At 45.2% G+C, this 18152-nt stretch overlaps 1 protein-coding gene across 1 annotated transcript; it reads right to left on the bottom strand.

The window, feature by feature from the left end:
• Positions 1 to 7710: 7710 nt before the first annotated feature.
• Positions 7711 to 16757, bottom strand: gja4 (gap junction protein alpha 4). Its single transcript, XM_042310254.1, has 2 exons — positions 16653 to 16757; positions 7711 to 8936 (listed from the first exon to the last, which is right to left on the bottom strand). Exon 2 carries the CDS (start codon positions 8924 to 8926, stop codon positions 7787 to 7789), a length of 1140 nt encoding a protein of 379 aa, XP_042166188.1. The 5' UTR covers positions 8927 to 8936; positions 16653 to 16757; the 3' UTR covers positions 7711 to 7786.
• Between the last annotated feature and the right edge of the window lie 1395 nt (positions 16758 to 18152).

Genomic DNA, 18152 nt, shown 5'->3' with positions numbered 1-18152 from the left:
CTGCTCTGTGCTTCATCCATCCTGATCTGTGCTTCATCCATCCTGCTCTGTGCTTCATCCATCCTGCTCTGTGCTTCATCCATCCGGCTCTGTGCTTCATCCATCCTGCTCTGTGCTTCATCCATCCTGCTCTGTGCTTCATCCATCCTGCTCTGTGCTTCATCCATCCTGATCTGTGCTTCATCCATCCTGCTCTGTGCTTCATCCATCCTGCTCTGTGCTTCATCCATCCGGCTCTGTGCTTCATCCATCCTGCTCTGTGCTTCATCCATCCTGCTCTGTGCTTCATCCATCCTGCTCTGTGCTTCATCCATCCGGCTCTGTGCTTCATCCATCCTGCTCTGTGCTTCATCCATCCTGCTCTGTGCTTCATCCATCCTGCTCTGTGCTTCATCCATCCTGCTCTGTGATTCATCCATCCTGCTCTGTGCTTCATCCATCCTGCTCTGTGCTTCATCCATCCTGATCTGTGCTTCATCCATCCTGCTCTGTGCTTCATCCATCCTGCTCTGTGCTTCATCCATCCTGCTCTGTGCTTCATCCATCCGGCTCTGTGCTTCATCCATCCTGCTCTGTGCTTCATCCATCCTGCTCTGTGCTTCATCCATCCTGCTCTGTGATTCATCCATCCTGCTCTGTGCTTCATCCATCCTGCTCTGTGCTTCATCCATCCTGCTCTGTGCTTCATCCATCCTGCTCTCTGTGCTTCATCCATCCTGCTCTCTGCTTCATCCATCCTGCTCTGTGCTTCATCCATCCTGCTCTCTGCTTCATTCATCCTGCTCTCTGCTTCATCCATCCTGCTCTGTGCTTCATCCATCCTGCTCTCTGCTTCATCCATCCTGCTCTCTGCTTCATCCATCCTGCTCTCTGCTTCATCCATCCTGCTCTCTGCTTCATTCATGTGATGTTCATATTGGACAAAATCATGCTGCTCTTGAGAGTTCTTAAAGTTTTTAAATGCCTTATTCGTTGCTTGGATATATTCTAGAATCTCATGATTAAACCAAGTTCTAGAACTCTGCTTTACCCTGACCTGTCTAATGGGAGCCATCACATTGACCACATCAGGGAATCTACATTTAAAGACTTCCCAGGCACTGTCTACCCCTACGCTATCTAGCACAGGTGACCAGTCTAATGGGAACCATCACATTGACCACATCAGGGAATCTACATTTAAAGACTTCCCAGGCACTGTCTACCCCTACACTACCCCTACAGGTGACCAGTCAATTTTACCCACTTCCTCCCTAAACTTTTCAACACAGTATTTTTTGAGTCCTCTGTTTCTAACTGTTTTGTGACACTTACAGTTGAAGTGGGAAGTGTACATACACCTTAGCCAAATACATTTAAACTCAGTGTTTCACAATTCCTGACATGTAATCTGAGTAAAAATCCCCTGTCTTAGGTCAGTTACAATCACCACTTTATTTTAAGAATGTGAAATGTCAGAATAATAGTAGAGAGAATGATTTATTTCAGCTTTTATTTATTTCATCACATTCCCAGTGGGTCAGAAGTTTACATACACTCAATTAGTATTAGGTAGCATTGCTTTTTAAATTGTTTAACTTTGCTCAAACGTTTCGGGTAGCCTTCCACAAGCTTCCCACAATAAGTTGGGTGAATTTTGGCCCATTCCTCCTGACAGAGCTGGTGTAACAGAGTCAGGTTTGTAGGCCTCCTTGCTCGCACACGCTTTTTCAGTTCTGCCCACAAATGTTTTATAGGATTGAGGTCAGAGCTTTGTGATGGCCACTCCAATACCTTGACTTTGTTGTCCTTAAGCCATTTTCCACAACTTTGGTAGTATGCTTGGGGTCATTGTCCATTTGGAAGACCCATTTGTGACCAAGCTTTAACTTCCTGACTGATATCTTGAGATGCTTGAATATATCCACATAATTTTGCCATCCTCCCCCTTTTTCCTCAAAACATAACGATGGTCATTATGGCCAAACAGTTATATTTTTGTTTTATCAGAACAGAGGACATTTCTCCAAAAAGTACGATCTTTGTGCCCATGTGCAGTTGCACTTCATCCAACCGTAGTCTGAATTTTTTATGGCGGTTTTGGAGCAGTGGCTTCTTCATTGCTGAGCGACCTTTCAGGTTATGTCAATATAGGACTCGTTTTACTGTGGATATAGATACTTTTGCATCAGTTACCTCCACCATCTTCACAAGGTCTTTTGCTGTTGTTCTGGGATTGATTTGAACTTTTCGCACCAAAGTACGTTAGTCTCTAGGAGACAGAAAGCATCTCCTTCCTGAGCGGTATGACGGCTGTGTGGTCCCATGGTGTTTATACTTGCGTACTTTTGTTTGTACAGGTGAACGTGGTACCTTCAGGCGTTTGGAAATTGCTCCCAAGGATGTCCCAGACTTGTGGAGGTCTACAATTGGCTGATTTCTTTTCATTTTCCTATGATGTCAAGCAAAGTGGCACTGAGTTTGAAGGTAGGCCTTGAAATACATCCGCAGGTACACCTCCAATTGACTAAAATTATGTCAATCAGCCTTTCAGAAGCTTCTAAAGCCATGACATCATTTTCTGGAAAATTTATGGAGTGGTTGAAAAACGAGTTTTAATGACTCCAACGTAAGTGTATGTAAACTTCCGACTTCAACTGTAAATATATCTTTAAAAATCCTCCTTGTGCAAAATGTAATAAAATGATCACTGATTCCAGATTCTATATTACTCCACTCTGCGATATTTTAGATCAGACACCAATATTAAGTCAATTGTACTTTCCACTGTTTCACCATATCCTGGTGGGATCTTTTATCATTTGGGTCAGAGCAAGTGATCTACAAAAGTGTATAAATACATTGTGGGTTGGGCTATTCTTTTTGCAGACATCCGTATTGAAACCCACTAACAAAATAATTTCCTTCATCAGGGAATCATTACAGTTTGACAACACAATTTCAAGACTTTCATAGAATGCATTCTGATTGGGCGGCCTATAACACCCCCCCCAAAAAAAAAACTATACAATCGGCTTGGTTAGGAGAATTAGGATAATGTTAGAAGAATTAGGTGTCTTAGCTAAAATGCTGTTCTCCATCAAGCCATAACTTGTGGAAGCCATCAATTCACAGCTAGTCAATGAAGTGGGTAAATGAAGTGGGTAAATGAAGTGGGTAAATGAAGTGGGTAAATGAAGTGGGTAAAATGTAAATGAAGTGGGTAAATGAAGTGGGTAAATGAAGTGGGTAAATGAAGTGGGTAAATGAAGTGGGTAAATGAAGTGGGTAAATGAAGTGGGTAAATGAAGTGGGTAAATGAAGAGGGTAAATGAAGTGGGTAAATGAAGTGGGTAAATGAAGTGGGTAAATGAAGTGGGTAAATGAAGTGGGTAAATGAAGTGGGTAAATGAAGTGGGTAAACACAGAGGACATAATTAACTTAAAAACATTCAGAAACAGTCACTTTAATTGAACATACCCATTCTCTGTGTTTCCATTGCTCTCTCCATACCCACTCCCTCTCCCTCCCTCCCCCCCAGTCTCTTTCTCTCCATCCCTCATTCTTCATGTTTTGGATACTGGCGACCATCCCAGCACACCATGGTTCTAGCTCCCCTCTCCTGACTCCAAGCCAACGTTGGAGAGGGGATAAGGGTGTATGTAGTTTGTGTGTGTGTATGTGTGTGTGTTTGTCTATATGTGTGTGTGTGTGTGTGTGTGCCTTTGTGTACATGATTGCCAGTGTGTGTGCTTGTACGCATCTGTGTGTCAGTGTGTTTGGCCACTAGTCTCCGGGAGACAGAATAGTCCAGAGATCCCAGTACACTAGTCTCCAGGGAGACAGAATAGTCCAGAGATCCCAGTACACTAGTCTCCGGGGAGACAGAAAATTCCAGAGATCCCAGTACACTAGTCTCCGGGGAGACAGAATAGTCCAGAGATCCCAGTACACTAGTCTCCGGGAGACAGAATAGTCCAGAGATCCCAGTACACTAGTCTCCGGGAGACAGAATAGTCCAGAGATCCCAGTACACTAGTCTCCGGGAGACAGAATAGTCCAGAGATCCCAGTACACTAGTCTCCAGGGAGACAGAATACTCCAGAGGTCCCAGTACACTAGTCTCCGGGGAGACAGAATAGTCCAGAGATCCCAGTACACTAGTCTCCGGGGAGACAGAATAGTCCAGAGATCCCAGTACACTAGTCTCCAGGGAGACAGAATAGTCCAGTACATTCCACTGGCTCTAGCAGCATTCTGAGGTCACATTAATCCTTTAGGGAACATGCTTAATTCAGAACATAAAGGATACCTCCCAAATGGCACCCTATTCCCTACATCGTGCACTACTGTTGACTAGGGTCCATGAGGCTCTGGTCTAAAGTAGTGCACTATGTAGGGAATACGGTGCCATTTGGTAGGCTGTTTTCCCTGTGGAATCCCAAGTTCTTCCATTGTCACAATCAGCCACTGCTGATAGGCTTATCCCATTCCCATTGTCACAATCAGCCACTGCTGATAGGCTTATCCCATTCCCATTGGAATAGAAGGATTCCTGAAGTCATAAATAGCTGAATTATACTGCATCCTTTTACTGTTCCATTATTCCTCGTTTCCCATTATCTGGTGTTCCATGATCAAGGATCGTACCTCCCCCTGAGGGAGGTTTCTCTGGTTCCCATTCTCTGGTGTTCCATGATCAAGGATCATCAGGAGAGGATTCTCTGGTTCCCAATCTCTGGTGTCCCATGATCAAGGATCATCAGGAGAGGATTCTCTGGTTCCCAATCTCTGGTGTTCCATGATCAAGGATCGTATCTCCCCTGAGGGAGGTTTCTCTGGTTCCCATTCTCTGGAGTTCCATGATCAAGGATCGTACCTCCCCTGATGGAGGTTTCTCTGGTTCCCATTCTCTGGTGTTCCATGATCAAGGATCAGTCCTCCCTTGAGGGAGGTTTCTCTGGTTCCCATTTGAATGAGGAAGATCTAATCTAGTCTCCACTACATTGACTTTTCCTTCAAGGTATATGTTGCGCGATACAATCAGTAACATGTAATAACACGGTCATAACAGCTGACATAACTAGTCATAACCTGTCATAATATAGTTATAACACTGTCATGACCCATATATTTACACCTGTTGTGACATATAGTGTGTTATTTTATGGCTGGTTATGACACCTACATAAGAGTGTCACAACCCACATTTATTCAAATGAGTTTGTTCACAGCCAAGAAGTTTCCTTTTGTTGTTGTTGTTGTTGTTGTTGACATTCATCCCAGTCCTCAGTCTAATAGAGGGTGTCTTGTCCTGCTCCTGAAATCTGCTCCTACATTCATCCCAGTCCTCAGTCTAATAGAGGGTGTCTTGTCCTGCTCCTGAAATCTGCTCCTACATTCATCTCAGTCATCAGAAACAGGGCATTGAGGCAGGTGCATGTCTGACATCAATGTGTGCACAATAACAATGATAATTTAATATGGACAATTAAAAAAAGTAATATTAACATAAACATATTGTTGACAAGGAGGCTGTGATGTAATGGAATGTTTTTCCTTGTGTGGTGTGTTATGACCATATTATGACAGGTTATGACAAGGTAATGTCAGCTGTTATGACCATATTATGACAGGTTATGACAAGGTAATGTCAGCTGTTATGACCATATTATAATAGGTTATGACAAGGTAATGTCAGCTGTTATGACCATATTATAATAGGTTATGACAAGGTAATGTCAGCTGTTATGACCATATTATAATAGGTTATGACAAGGTAATGTCAGCTGTTATGACCATATTATAATAGGTTATGACAAGGTAATGTCAGCTGTTATGACCATATTATGACAGGTTATGACAAGGTAATGTCAGCTGTTATGACCATATTATGACAGGTTATGACAAGGTAATGTCAGCTGTTATGACCATATTATGACAGGTTATGACAAGGTAATGTCAGCTGTTATGACCATATTATATGGTGGTGATGACCAGTTTCTGAAGTTATGACAAGGTAATGTCAGCTGTTATGACCATATTATGACAGGTTATGACAAGGTAATGTCAGCTGTTATGACCATATTATGACAGGTTATGACAAGGTAATGTCAGCTGTTATGACCATATTATGACAGGTTATGACAAGGTAATGTCAGCTGTTATGACCATATTATGACAGGTTATGACAAGGTAATGTCAGCTGTTATGACCATATTATGACAGGTTATGACAAGGTAATGTCAGCTGTTATGACCATATTATGACAGGTTATGACAAGGTAATGTCAGCTGTTATGACCATATTATGACAGGTTATGACAAGGTAATGTCAGCTGTTATGACCATATTATGACAGGTTATGACAAGGTAATGTCAGCTGTTATGACCATATTATGACAGGTTATGACAAGGTAATGTCAGCTGTTATGACCATATTATGACAGGTTATGACAAGGTAATGTCAGCTGTTATGACCATATTATGACAGGTTATGACAAGGTAATGTCAGCTGTTATGACCATATTATGACAGGGTAATGTCAGCTGTTATGACCATATTATGACAGGTTAATGTCAGCTGTTATGACCCTATTATAACAGGGTAATGTCAGCTGTTATGACCATATTATGACAGGTTGTCAGCTGTTATGACCATATTATGACAGGTTAATGTCAGCTGTTATGACCATATTATGACAGGTTAATGTCAGCTGTTATGACCATATTATGACAGGTTAATGTCAGCTGTTATGACCATATTATGACAGGTTAATGTCAGCTGTTATGACCATATTATAACAGGTTAATGTCAGCTGTTATGACCATATTATAACAGGTTAATGTCAGCTGTTATGACCATATTATGACAGGTTAATGTCAGCTGTTATGACCATATTATGACAGGTAATGTCAGCTGTTATGACCATATTATGACAGGGTAATGTCAGCTGTTATGACCATATTATGACAGGTTAATGTCAGCTGTTATGACCATATTATGACAGGTAATGTCAGCTGTTATGACCCTATTATGACAGGTTAATGTCAGCTGTTATGACCATATTATAACAGGTTAATGTCAGCTGTTATGACCATATTATGACAGGTTGTCAGCTGTTATGACCATATTATGACAGGTTAATGTCAGCTGTTATGACCATATTATGACAGGTTAATGTCAGCTGTTATGACCATATTATGACAGGTTAATGTCAGCTGTTATGACCATATTATGACAGGTTAATGTCAGCTGTTATGACCCTATTATAACAGGTTAATGTCAGCTGTTATGACCATATTATGACAGGTTAATGTCAGCTGTTATGACCATATTATGACAGGTTAATGTCAGCTGTTATGACCATATTAGGACAGGTTAATGTCAGCTGTTATGACCATATTAGGACAGGTTAATGTCAGCTGTTATGACCATATTAGGACAGGTTAATGTCAGCTGTTATGACCATATTAGGACAGGTTAATGTCAGCTGTTATGACCATATTAGGACAGGTTAATGTCAGCTGTTATGACCATATTAGGACAGGTTAATGTCAGCTGTTATGACCATATTAGGACAGGTTAATGTCAGCTGTTATGACCATATTAGGACAGGTTAATGTCAGCTGTTATGACCATATTAGGACAGGTTAATGTCAGCTGTTATGACCATATTAGGACAGTGTTATGACGCAGGGTGTCAAGTAAAGTGTTTCCTTATTTCCCCCCCACGAAGGTGCCTGTATCAGTCTGTAGTGGACATATGGCTTTCTTCTATTCACAGAACCAAACCTCTCTGGTTTCCTCATACATAATGCTTAGTGTGTTTGTTACTGTGTCCCTTCTGGGCACCCTTACTGTGTGTGTGTTGTGTGCTGTATTTCTTATGGTGAGCTCTCCCTGAAGAGTGTGTAGTCCTTATCGCCCCCAAACAGTTCAAGTAACTGGGGAGAATGTCACCACCAGGATCCATCCCTGCTCTGGACCCCAGGACCAGATAACTCTCACTGGGCTTGGCGTAGCCGGCTTCCCCCATGGGTAAATACAGATGGCCCTTCTCCTGGTAAGGCGAAACTTGCTGCATCTCCATCTCGAGGCTTGGAGCACCAGGCCGGACTCGGACCCCGGCTATGCCAGGAAAGGTGTACTGCTCCTGGGCGTAGCGTTGTTCTAGGTGGTGGGTGATGGCCAGCTGGAGGAGGTAGAGGAGCTCTGCTAGGTTGAGAAGGAGAGAGACTCCAGCGATTGTCTGGGTGTAGATGGTGAAGATGGTCTTCTCCGTGGGTCTGGAGACGAAGCAGTCCACCGTGTGAGGACAGGGGTCCCGGACACACTCGAATCGGGCCGGGATCACGAAGCCGTAGAGGTACCATAGCCCCACGATGAAGCCGACCTCCAGGAGGACCTTGAGGAGGATGCTAGCGGCGTAGGCACAGAGGAGACGGCCCTTCAGCTTAGGAGACTCTGGGAGAGCTTTCACCACCTTTTTCCCTCCTTTCTCCTCCTCTAGTTCTTCTATCTCATCCCCCTTTCTCACCTCCCTCTTCTTCTTTACTCCTCCCCTCTCTCGTCCCTCACCAGCTCCACCCTCCTCTGTCCTCTCCTCCTCCTCCTCTTCCTCCTTTTTTTTCTCCTTTGCAGCCCTCATGGCCACATATCCGAAGTAAAAAATAGTCGGCGTGGAAACAAAAATCACCTGGAGGACAAAATAGCGGTAATGTGATATGGGGAAAGCTTTGTCGTAACACACGGCGGTACATCCAGGTTGCTTGGTATTACAGACGAAGTCGTTCTGTTCGTCGTCCCAGGCTGACTCTGCGGCGGTGCCCAGGACCAGCATGCGGAACAGGAAGAGGACAGTGAGCCAGACACGGCCCACCCCGGTGCTATACTCCTGCCCCTCCTCCAACAGCTGCTCCAGGAAGGACCAGTCAGCTCTGGACATATTCTGTCACCTACAGGGGGAGACAGGTGAACTCATGTTAACACGACGTACCATACAGGACGTACCATACACAACGTACCATACAGGACGTACCATACGCAACATACCATACAGGACGTACCATACAGGACGTACCATACAGGACGTACCATACAGGACGTACCATACAGGACGTACCATACAGGACGTACCATACCATACAGGACGGACGTACCATACAGGACGTACCATACAGGACGTACCATACAGGACGTACCATTCTATAACGTACCATACAGGACGTACCATACTATAACGTACCATACACTATAACGTACCATACAGGACGTACCATACAGGACGTACCATACAGGACGTACCATACAGGACGTACCATACAGGACGTACCATACAGGACGTACCATACTATGACGTACCATACAGGACGTACCATACAGGACGTACCATACAGGACGTACCATACAGGACGTACCATACAGGACGTACCATACAGGACGTACCATACTATGACGTACCATACAGGACGTACCATATACAGGACGTACCATACTATGACGTACCATACAGGACGTACCATACAGGACGTACCATACAGGACGTACCATTCTATAACGTACCATACAGGACGTACCATACTATAACGTACCACACAGGACGTACCATACAGGACGTACCATACCATACAGGACGTACCATACAGGACGTACCATACAGGGCGTACCATACAGGGACGTACCATACATACAGGACGTACCATACAGGACGTACCATACAGGACGTACCATACTATGACGTACCATACAGGACGTACCATACAGGGCGTACCATACAGGACGTACCATACAGGACGTACCATACTATGACGTACCATACAGGACGTACCATACAGGACGTACCATACAGGACGTACCATTCTATAACGTACCATACAGGACGTACCATACTATAACGTACCATACAGGACGTACCATACAGGACGTACCATACAGGACGTACCATACAGGGCGTACCATACTATGACGTACCATACAGGACGTACCATACAGGACGTACCATACAGGACGTACCATACTATGACGTACCATACAGGACGTACCATACAGGACGTACCATACAGGACGTACCATTCTATAACGTACCATACAGGACGTACCATACAGGACGTACCATACAGGACGTACCATACAGGACGTACCATACTATGACGTACCATACAGGACGTACCATACTATAACGTACCATACAGGACGTACCATACACAACATAAAAACATTAGATAATGTATATCAGCACACACACACACACACCACACACACACACAGACAGACACACACTACAAACAGACTCTCTCTTACTCACACACACACTACAAACTCTCTTTCACACACACACACACACTACAAACCGACTCACTCTTACTCACACACACACAAACATAAAGACTCCCTCTCTCACACACACACTCTCTCTCACACGCACACACACACACATACACACATAAAGACTCTCTCTCACACACACACACACACACGAAGACTCTCTCAACCACACAAACACACACACCGGTGAAACATGCTCCTGGATGTTTTCTAGAATACTTCCTTTTACTAGAGGTCATGTGTGTCAGAACACAACATAACCCCCCTAATAAATAACCCTGTTTCCATGAGCTCACCACCCAAACCAATGTGCTTAGGGGTTTTTCCACCTCCATGTTTTGGTTTAAAGAAACATTAAATAAAACAACGAAACCTTTCGGAAAAGTATTACAAATAAAGTAATTTTAGGCTTTTTTAGATTGTATCATATTACACAACACTGTAGTCGTTCTCAGCATACTTCACCGTGTGTTATATGATGTTGATTTGATTACACTTATGCAATGTTCAGAATGAGATTCATGTTTCTCTGTCTCAATGACGTACACAATACTGTGTCTCTTCCAGTCTACGTTCCCCTGGGGGACTGTTGTTATGCTGTCCCCTGGAATGTCCACATGATTTTCACACACACACACACACACACACACACACACACACACACACACACACACACACACACACACACACACACACACACACACACACACACATAAACATCCTGTGAACTGGGCCAACTCTTGACTTTTATCTGATTGTTTGTTATCTCTCTTTTACTAGTATTACTATTATATATATACTTTCTTCAAAGTGGAGGAGAGAGAGAGAGAACTAAGGGAAGGGAGGGAGAAGAGAGAGAGAGGGAACTAAGCAAAGGGAGGGAGAAGAGAGAGAGAGGGAACTAAGCGAAAGGAGGGAGAAGAGAGAGAGAGAGGGAACTAAGTGAAGGGAGGGAGAGAGAGAGAGAGAGAGAGGGAACTAAGCGAAGGGAGGGAGAAGAGAGAGAGAGAGGGAACTAAGCGAAGGGAGGGAGAGAGAGAGAGAGAGGGAACTAAGCGAAGGGAGGGAGAAGAGAGAGAGAGAGGGAACTAAGTGAAGGGAGGGAGAAGAGAGAGAGAGAGGGAACTAAGGGAAGGAGGGAGAAGGGAGAGAGAGAGGGAACTAAGGGAAGGGAGGGAGGAGAGAGAGGGAACTAAGGGAGGGGAGAGAGAGAGAGAGGGAAGTAAGGGAAGGGAGGGAGAGAGAGAGAGGGAACTAAGGGAAGGGAGGGGAGAGAGAGAGAGGGAACTAAGGGAGGGAGGGAGGGAGGAGAGAGGGAACTAAGGGAAGGGAGGGAGGAGAGAGAGGGAACTAAGGGAAGGGAGGGAGGAGAGAGAGGGAACTAAGGGAGGGAGGGAGGGAGGAGAGAGGGAACTAAGGGAAGGGAGGGAGAGAGAGAGAGGGAACTAAGGGAAGGGAGGGAGGAGATAGAGGGAACTAAGGGAAGGGAGGGAGGAGAGAGAGGGAACTAAGGGAAGGGAGGGAGGAGAGAGAGGGAACTAAGGGAAGGGAGGGAGGAGAGAGAGGGAACTAAGGGAAGGGAGGGAGGAGAGAGAGGGAACTAAGGGAGGGGAGGGAGGAGAGAGAGGGAACTAAGGGAAGGGAGGGAGGAGAGAGGGAACTAAGGGAATGGAGGGAGAAGAGAGAGAGAGAGGGAACTAAGGGAATGGAGGGAGAAGAGAGAGGGAACTAAGGGAAGGGAGGGAGGAGAGAGAGGGAACTAAGGGAAGGGAGGTATTTTATTTAATTTCATTGACTTCATCACTACTTGTATTTGTGAAAGGTATTGAATGCACTGAGCTGTCTGTTTGAACTACTGGCACACAGCTCAGACACCCATGGATACCGTACAAGACATGACACCAGAGGTCTGTTCACAGTCCCCAAGTTCAGAACAGACTGTTGGAGGCACACAGTACTACATAGAGCCATGACTACATGGAACACTATTCCACAGTACTACATAGAGCCATGACCACATGGAACTCTATTCCACATTACTACATAGAGCCATGACTACATGGAACTCTATTCCACAGTACTACATAGAGCCATGACTACATGGAACTCTATTCCACAGTACTACATAGAGCCATGACTACAAGGAACTCTATTCCACAGTACTACATAGAGCCATGACTACATGGAACTCTATTCCACAGTACTACATAGAGCCATGACTACATGAAACTCTATTCCACAGTACTACATAGAGCCATGACTACATGAACTCTATTCCACAGTACTACATAGAGCCATGACTACATGGAACTCTATTCCACATTACTACATTGAGCCATGACTACATGGAACTCTATTCCACAGTACTACATAGAGCCATGACTACATGGAACTCTATTCCACAGTACTACATAGAGCCATGACTACATGGAACTCTATTCCACAGTACTACATAGAGCCATGACTACATGGAACTCTATTCCACAGTACTACATAGAGCCATGACCACATGGAACTCTATTCCACAGTACTACATAGAGCCATGACTACATGGAACTCTATTCCACATCAGGTAACTGATGCAGCAGTAGAATCAGATTTAAAAACAGCTAAAAATACACCTTATTGAACAGCAGGGACTGTGAAGAGACACACACATAGTCACAGAGACATGCAAACACACACACGATAACATACACACTATACACACACACACACACACACAATAACACACACACACAAATGATAACATACACACTATACACACACACAATAACACACACACTATACACACACACAATAACACACTATACACACAAATGATAACATACACACTATATACACACAATACACACACACACACACACACAATAACACACACACACAAATGATAACATACACACTATACACACACACAATAACACACACACTATACACACACACAATAACACACTATACACACAAATGATAACATACACACTATATACACACAAGAACACACACACTATACACACACACAATAACACACACACTATACACACACATGATAACATACAAACACATGGATTTAGTACTGTAGATATGTGGTAGTGGTTGAGTTGGGGCCTGAGGGCACACACGTAATATGTTGTGAAATCTGTTGTGAATTTATTGTAATGTTTTTTCAATTGTATAACTGCCTTAATTTTGCCGGACCCCAGGAAGAGTAGCTGCTGCCTTGGCAGGAACTAATGGGGATCCATAATAAAACCCAGGAAGAGTAGCTGCTGCCTTGGCAGGAACTAATGGGGATCCATAATAAACCCCAGGAAGAGTAGCTGCCGCCTCGGCAGGAACTAATGGGGATCCATAATAAACCCCAGGAAGAGTAGCTGCCGCCTCGGCAGGAACTAATGGGGATCCATAATAAACCCCAGGAAGAGTAGCTGCTGCCTTGACAGGAACTAATGGGGATCCATAATAAACCCCAGGAAGAGTAGCTGCTGCCTTGGCAGGAATACTGGGGATCCATAATAAACCCCAGGAAGAGTAGCTGCTGCCTTGGCAGGAACTAATGGGGATCCATAATAAACCCCAGGAAGAGTAGCTGCTGCCTTGGCAGGAACTAATGGGGATCCATAATAAACCCCAGGAAGAGTAGCTGCCACCTTGGCAGGAACTTAGGGGGATCCATAATAAACCCCAGGAAGAGTAGCTGCTGCCTTGGCAGGAACTAATGGGGATCCATAATGAACCCCAGGAAGAGTAGCTGCTGCCTTGGCAGGAACTAATGGGGATCCATAATGAACCCCAGGAAGAGTAGCTGCTGCCTTGGGAGGAACGAATGGGGATCCATACTAAAACCCAGGAAGAGTAGCTGCTGCCTTGGCAGGAACTAATGGGGATCCATAATGAACCCCAGGAAGAGTAGCTGCTGCCTTGGCAGGAACTAATGGGGATCCATAATGAACCCCAGGAAGAGTAGCTGCTGCCTTGACAGGAACTAATGGGGATCCATAATAAACCCCAGGAAGAGTAGCTGCCACCTTGGCAGGAACTTAGGGGGATCCATAATAAACCCCAGGAAGAGTAGCTGCTGCCTTGGCAGGAACTAATGGGGATCCATAATGAACCCCAGGAAGAGTAGCTGCTGCCTTGGCAGGAACTAATGGGGATCCGTAATAAACCCCAGGAAGAGTAGCTGCTGTCTTGGCAGGAACTAATGGGGATCCGTAATAAACCCCAGGAAGAGTAGCTGCTGCCTTGGCAGGAACTAATGGGGATCCATAATGAACCCCAGGAAGAGTAGCTGCTGCCTTGGGAGGACCCCGAATGGGGATCCATAATAAAACCCAGGAAGAGTAGCTGCTGCCTTGGCAGGAACTAATGGGGATCCATAATAAACCCCAGGAAGACAGCTGATCCTCCGGCAGGAACAAATGGGGATCCATAATAAACCCCAGGAAGAGTAGCTGCTGCCTTGGCAGGAACTAATGGGGATCCATAATAAACCCCAGGAAGAGTAGCTGCCGCCTCGGCAGGAACTAATGGGGATCCATAATAAACCCCAGGAAGAGTAGCTGCTGCCTTGACAGGAACTAATGGGGATCCATAATAAACCCCAGGAAGAGTAGCTGCCACCTTGGCAGGAACTTAGGGGGATCCATAATAAACCCCAGGAAGAGTAGCTGCTGCCTTGGCAGGAACTAATGGGGATCCATAATGAACCCCAGGAAGAGTAGCTGCTGCCTTGGCAGGAACTAATGGGGATCCATAATGAACCCCAGGAAGAGTAGCTGCTGCCTTGGCAGGAACTAATGGGGATCCGTAATAAACCCCAGGAAGAGTAGCTGCTGACTTGTCAGGAACTAATGGGGATCCATAATGAATACAAATACTAACACAGCATTTCATACGCACACAAAAAGGACAGTCCTGTTTAGCTGTATACTGTATGTTAGTGTTTCCCCACCCTGGTCCTCCAGTACCCAGTACCCCCAACACCCTGATCCTCCAGTACCCAGTACCCCCAACACCCTGATCCTCCAGTACCCCCAACGCCCTGGTCCTCCAGTACCCCCAATGCCCTGGTCCTCCAGTACCCCCAGTCCACCCCCAACACCCTGATCCTCCAGTACCCCCAACACCCTGATCCTCCAGTACCCAGTACCCCCAACACACTGATCCTCCAGTACCCAGTACCCCCAACACCCTGATCCTCCAGTACCCCCAACACCCTGATCCTCCAGTACCCAGTACGCCCCCCCAACACCCTGATCCTCCAGTACCCCCAACACCCTGATCCTCCAGTACCCCCAACACCCTGGTCCTCCAGTACCCCCAACACCCTGGTCCTCCAGTACCCCCAACACCCTGGTCCTCCAGTACCCCCAACACCCTGGTCCTCCAGTACCCCCAACACCCTGGTCCTCCAGTACCCAGTACCCCCAACACCCTGATCCTCCAGTACCCCCAACACCCTGATCCTCCAGTACCCCCAACACCCTGATCCTCCAGTACCCCCAACACCCTGGTCCTCCAGTACCCCCAACACCCTGGTCCTCCAGTACCCCCAACACCCTGGTCCTCCAGTACCCCCAACACCCTGGTCCTCCAGTACCCCCAACACCCTGGTCCTCCAGTACCCCCAACACCCTGGTCCTCCAGTACCCCCAAACACCCTGGTCCTCCAGTACCCCCAAACACCCTGGTCCTCCAGTACCCCCAACACCCTGGTCCTCCAGTACCCCCAACGCCCTGGTCCTCCAGTACCCCCAACACCCTGGTCCTCCAGTACCCCCAACACCCTGGTCCTCCAGTACCCCCAACACCCTGGTCCTCCAGTACCCCCAACACCCTGGTCCTCCAGTACCCCCAACACCCTGGTCCTCCAGTACCCCCAACACCCTGGTCCTCCAGTACCCCCAACACCCTGGTCCTCCAGTACCCCCAACACCCTGGTCCTCCAGTACCCCCAACACCCTGGTCCTCCAGTACCCCCGGTGTGCGTGTTTCTTATTTTTCCCCCCAATAATTCGCATACAATGTTATGTTCTTGAGACACGTTTGATTGAACTTAATGGATTTAAACTCAAACTATTTGATACATTTTTGTTGTATACTCTTAACTCTTAAAATGTGAGCAAACCCTGTTAACTGACTCTGTCATTTTAACTTTGCTATACCATATCATTTACAATCCCATACGCATGCATCACTTTGTATGTTATGCTTTCATCATCACAGTCGTAACTCACAGATAAGTCTACGAAGACGAAAAGTAAAAGTTATGGGCGCCCAATATGTTATAAGAATAGCCTACATTTATTTTAAAAGCTCCGTTTAAGATAAAAGCGAAGCATCCGTACCTGTCAGTCGTAAAGTTGGGTTCTTCTGTTGGTTGACTTCTCCGTCGTTCTACTACTCTGCGGTATGTTCGGCAGGCGTCCCCGCGTGCTTTCTTTTAATAACCAGCCCTGTAAATGGAAAAAGTGGAGAGAATTTTCCCACGCTTTTTATTGGTCTTTCCAAAAGGAAATTGGTCCAGGAAAGGGGATGGATGAATTATAAAATAGTTCTCTAGAGCTGTTCACTGTGCTCTGCAACGCCAGCGACTTCAGAGATGACCTGTCGATAATGAAGGATTTGTAGGCTATTAGCTAGAATAAGTGAAAGTGCCAAAGTTATCAACTTGAAGGCGTATCGTATCAAAGTTGACCAATCGGTGTAGAAAGTGAAGTCTATAGCGTAATTGTCAACTTGTGCGTAACCATAAAGGTGTGAAACAATATGTCAATACGATCTGTTCAACAGTAGATTTAACACGTAGCCTATAATGAATTTCATTTTTTGTCGTTTAAGTTTGCTGATTGATTGGACTCCTATGAATTGGAGTTATCAACTCTTTTGGGGTTATTTTCCATAAAGCCACACAATGGCGCCAGTCACCGTTTTTCCGAGAAGGAACTCTATGACGCACCAACAGAGTGTATGAAGCGCCAGCTGATTGTATGACCAGGGCCGGTTTAATGCAGGGGCCTATCGGTGCTGAAGAGGAAGCAACATTTTTTATAATATGTTGCTGTCAACAGTTTGGACATACTTACTCATTAAAGGTGTTTTCTTTATTTGTACTATTTTCTACATTGTAGAATAATAGTGAAGACATCAAAACTATGAAATAACACATATGGAATCATGTAGTAACCAAAAAAGTGTTCAACAAATCAAACTAGATTTTAGATTCTTCGAAGAAGACACCCTTTGCCTCGATGACAGCTTTGCACACTATTGACACTCTTGCATCTTACAAAGACATGGTGGTTGGAACCAAACATCTCAAATTTGGACTCATCAGACCAAAGGACAGATTTCCACTGGTCTAATGTCCATTGCTCATGTTTCTTGGCCCAAACAAGTCTCTTCTTCTTATTGGTGTCCTTTAGTAGTGGTTTCTTTGAAGCGATTTGACCATGAAGGCCTGATTTACGCAGTCGCCTCTGAACAGTTGATGTTGTCTGTTACTTGAACTCTAAGAAGCATTTATTCGGGCTGCAATTTGTGAGGATGGTAACTCTAATGAACTTATCCTCTGTAGCAGAGGTAACTCTGGGTCTTCCTTTCCTTTGGTGGTCCTCATGAGAGCCAGTTTCATCACAGCGCTTGATGGTTTTGCACTTGAAGACACTTTCAAAGTTCTTGAAATGTTCCATATTGAATAACTTTCATGTCTTAAAGTAATGATGGACTGTCATTTATTTTTGCTTATTTGAGCTGTTCTTGCCATAACGTGGACTTGGTCTTTTACCAAATAGGACTATATTCTGTATACCAACCCTACCTTGACAAAACACAGCTGTTTAGCTCAA

Source organism: Oncorhynchus tshawytscha, linkage group LG31 (genome assembly GCF_018296145.1).
Source record: "Oncorhynchus tshawytscha isolate Ot180627B linkage group LG31, Otsh_v2.0, whole genome shotgun sequence".
NCBI lineage: Eukaryota > Metazoa > Chordata > Actinopteri > Salmoniformes > Salmonidae > Oncorhynchus > Oncorhynchus tshawytscha.
Note: the sequence above shows the minus strand (reverse complement) of the source record. Positions and strands in the feature narration are given on the sequence as shown.

Bases quoted from the DNA above. Each gene is read 5' to 3' on its own strand.
- gja4 (XM_042310254.1), bottom strand. From the start codon at position 8,926: ATGTCCAGAGCTGACTGGTCCTTCCTGGAGCAGCTGTTGGAGGAGGGG.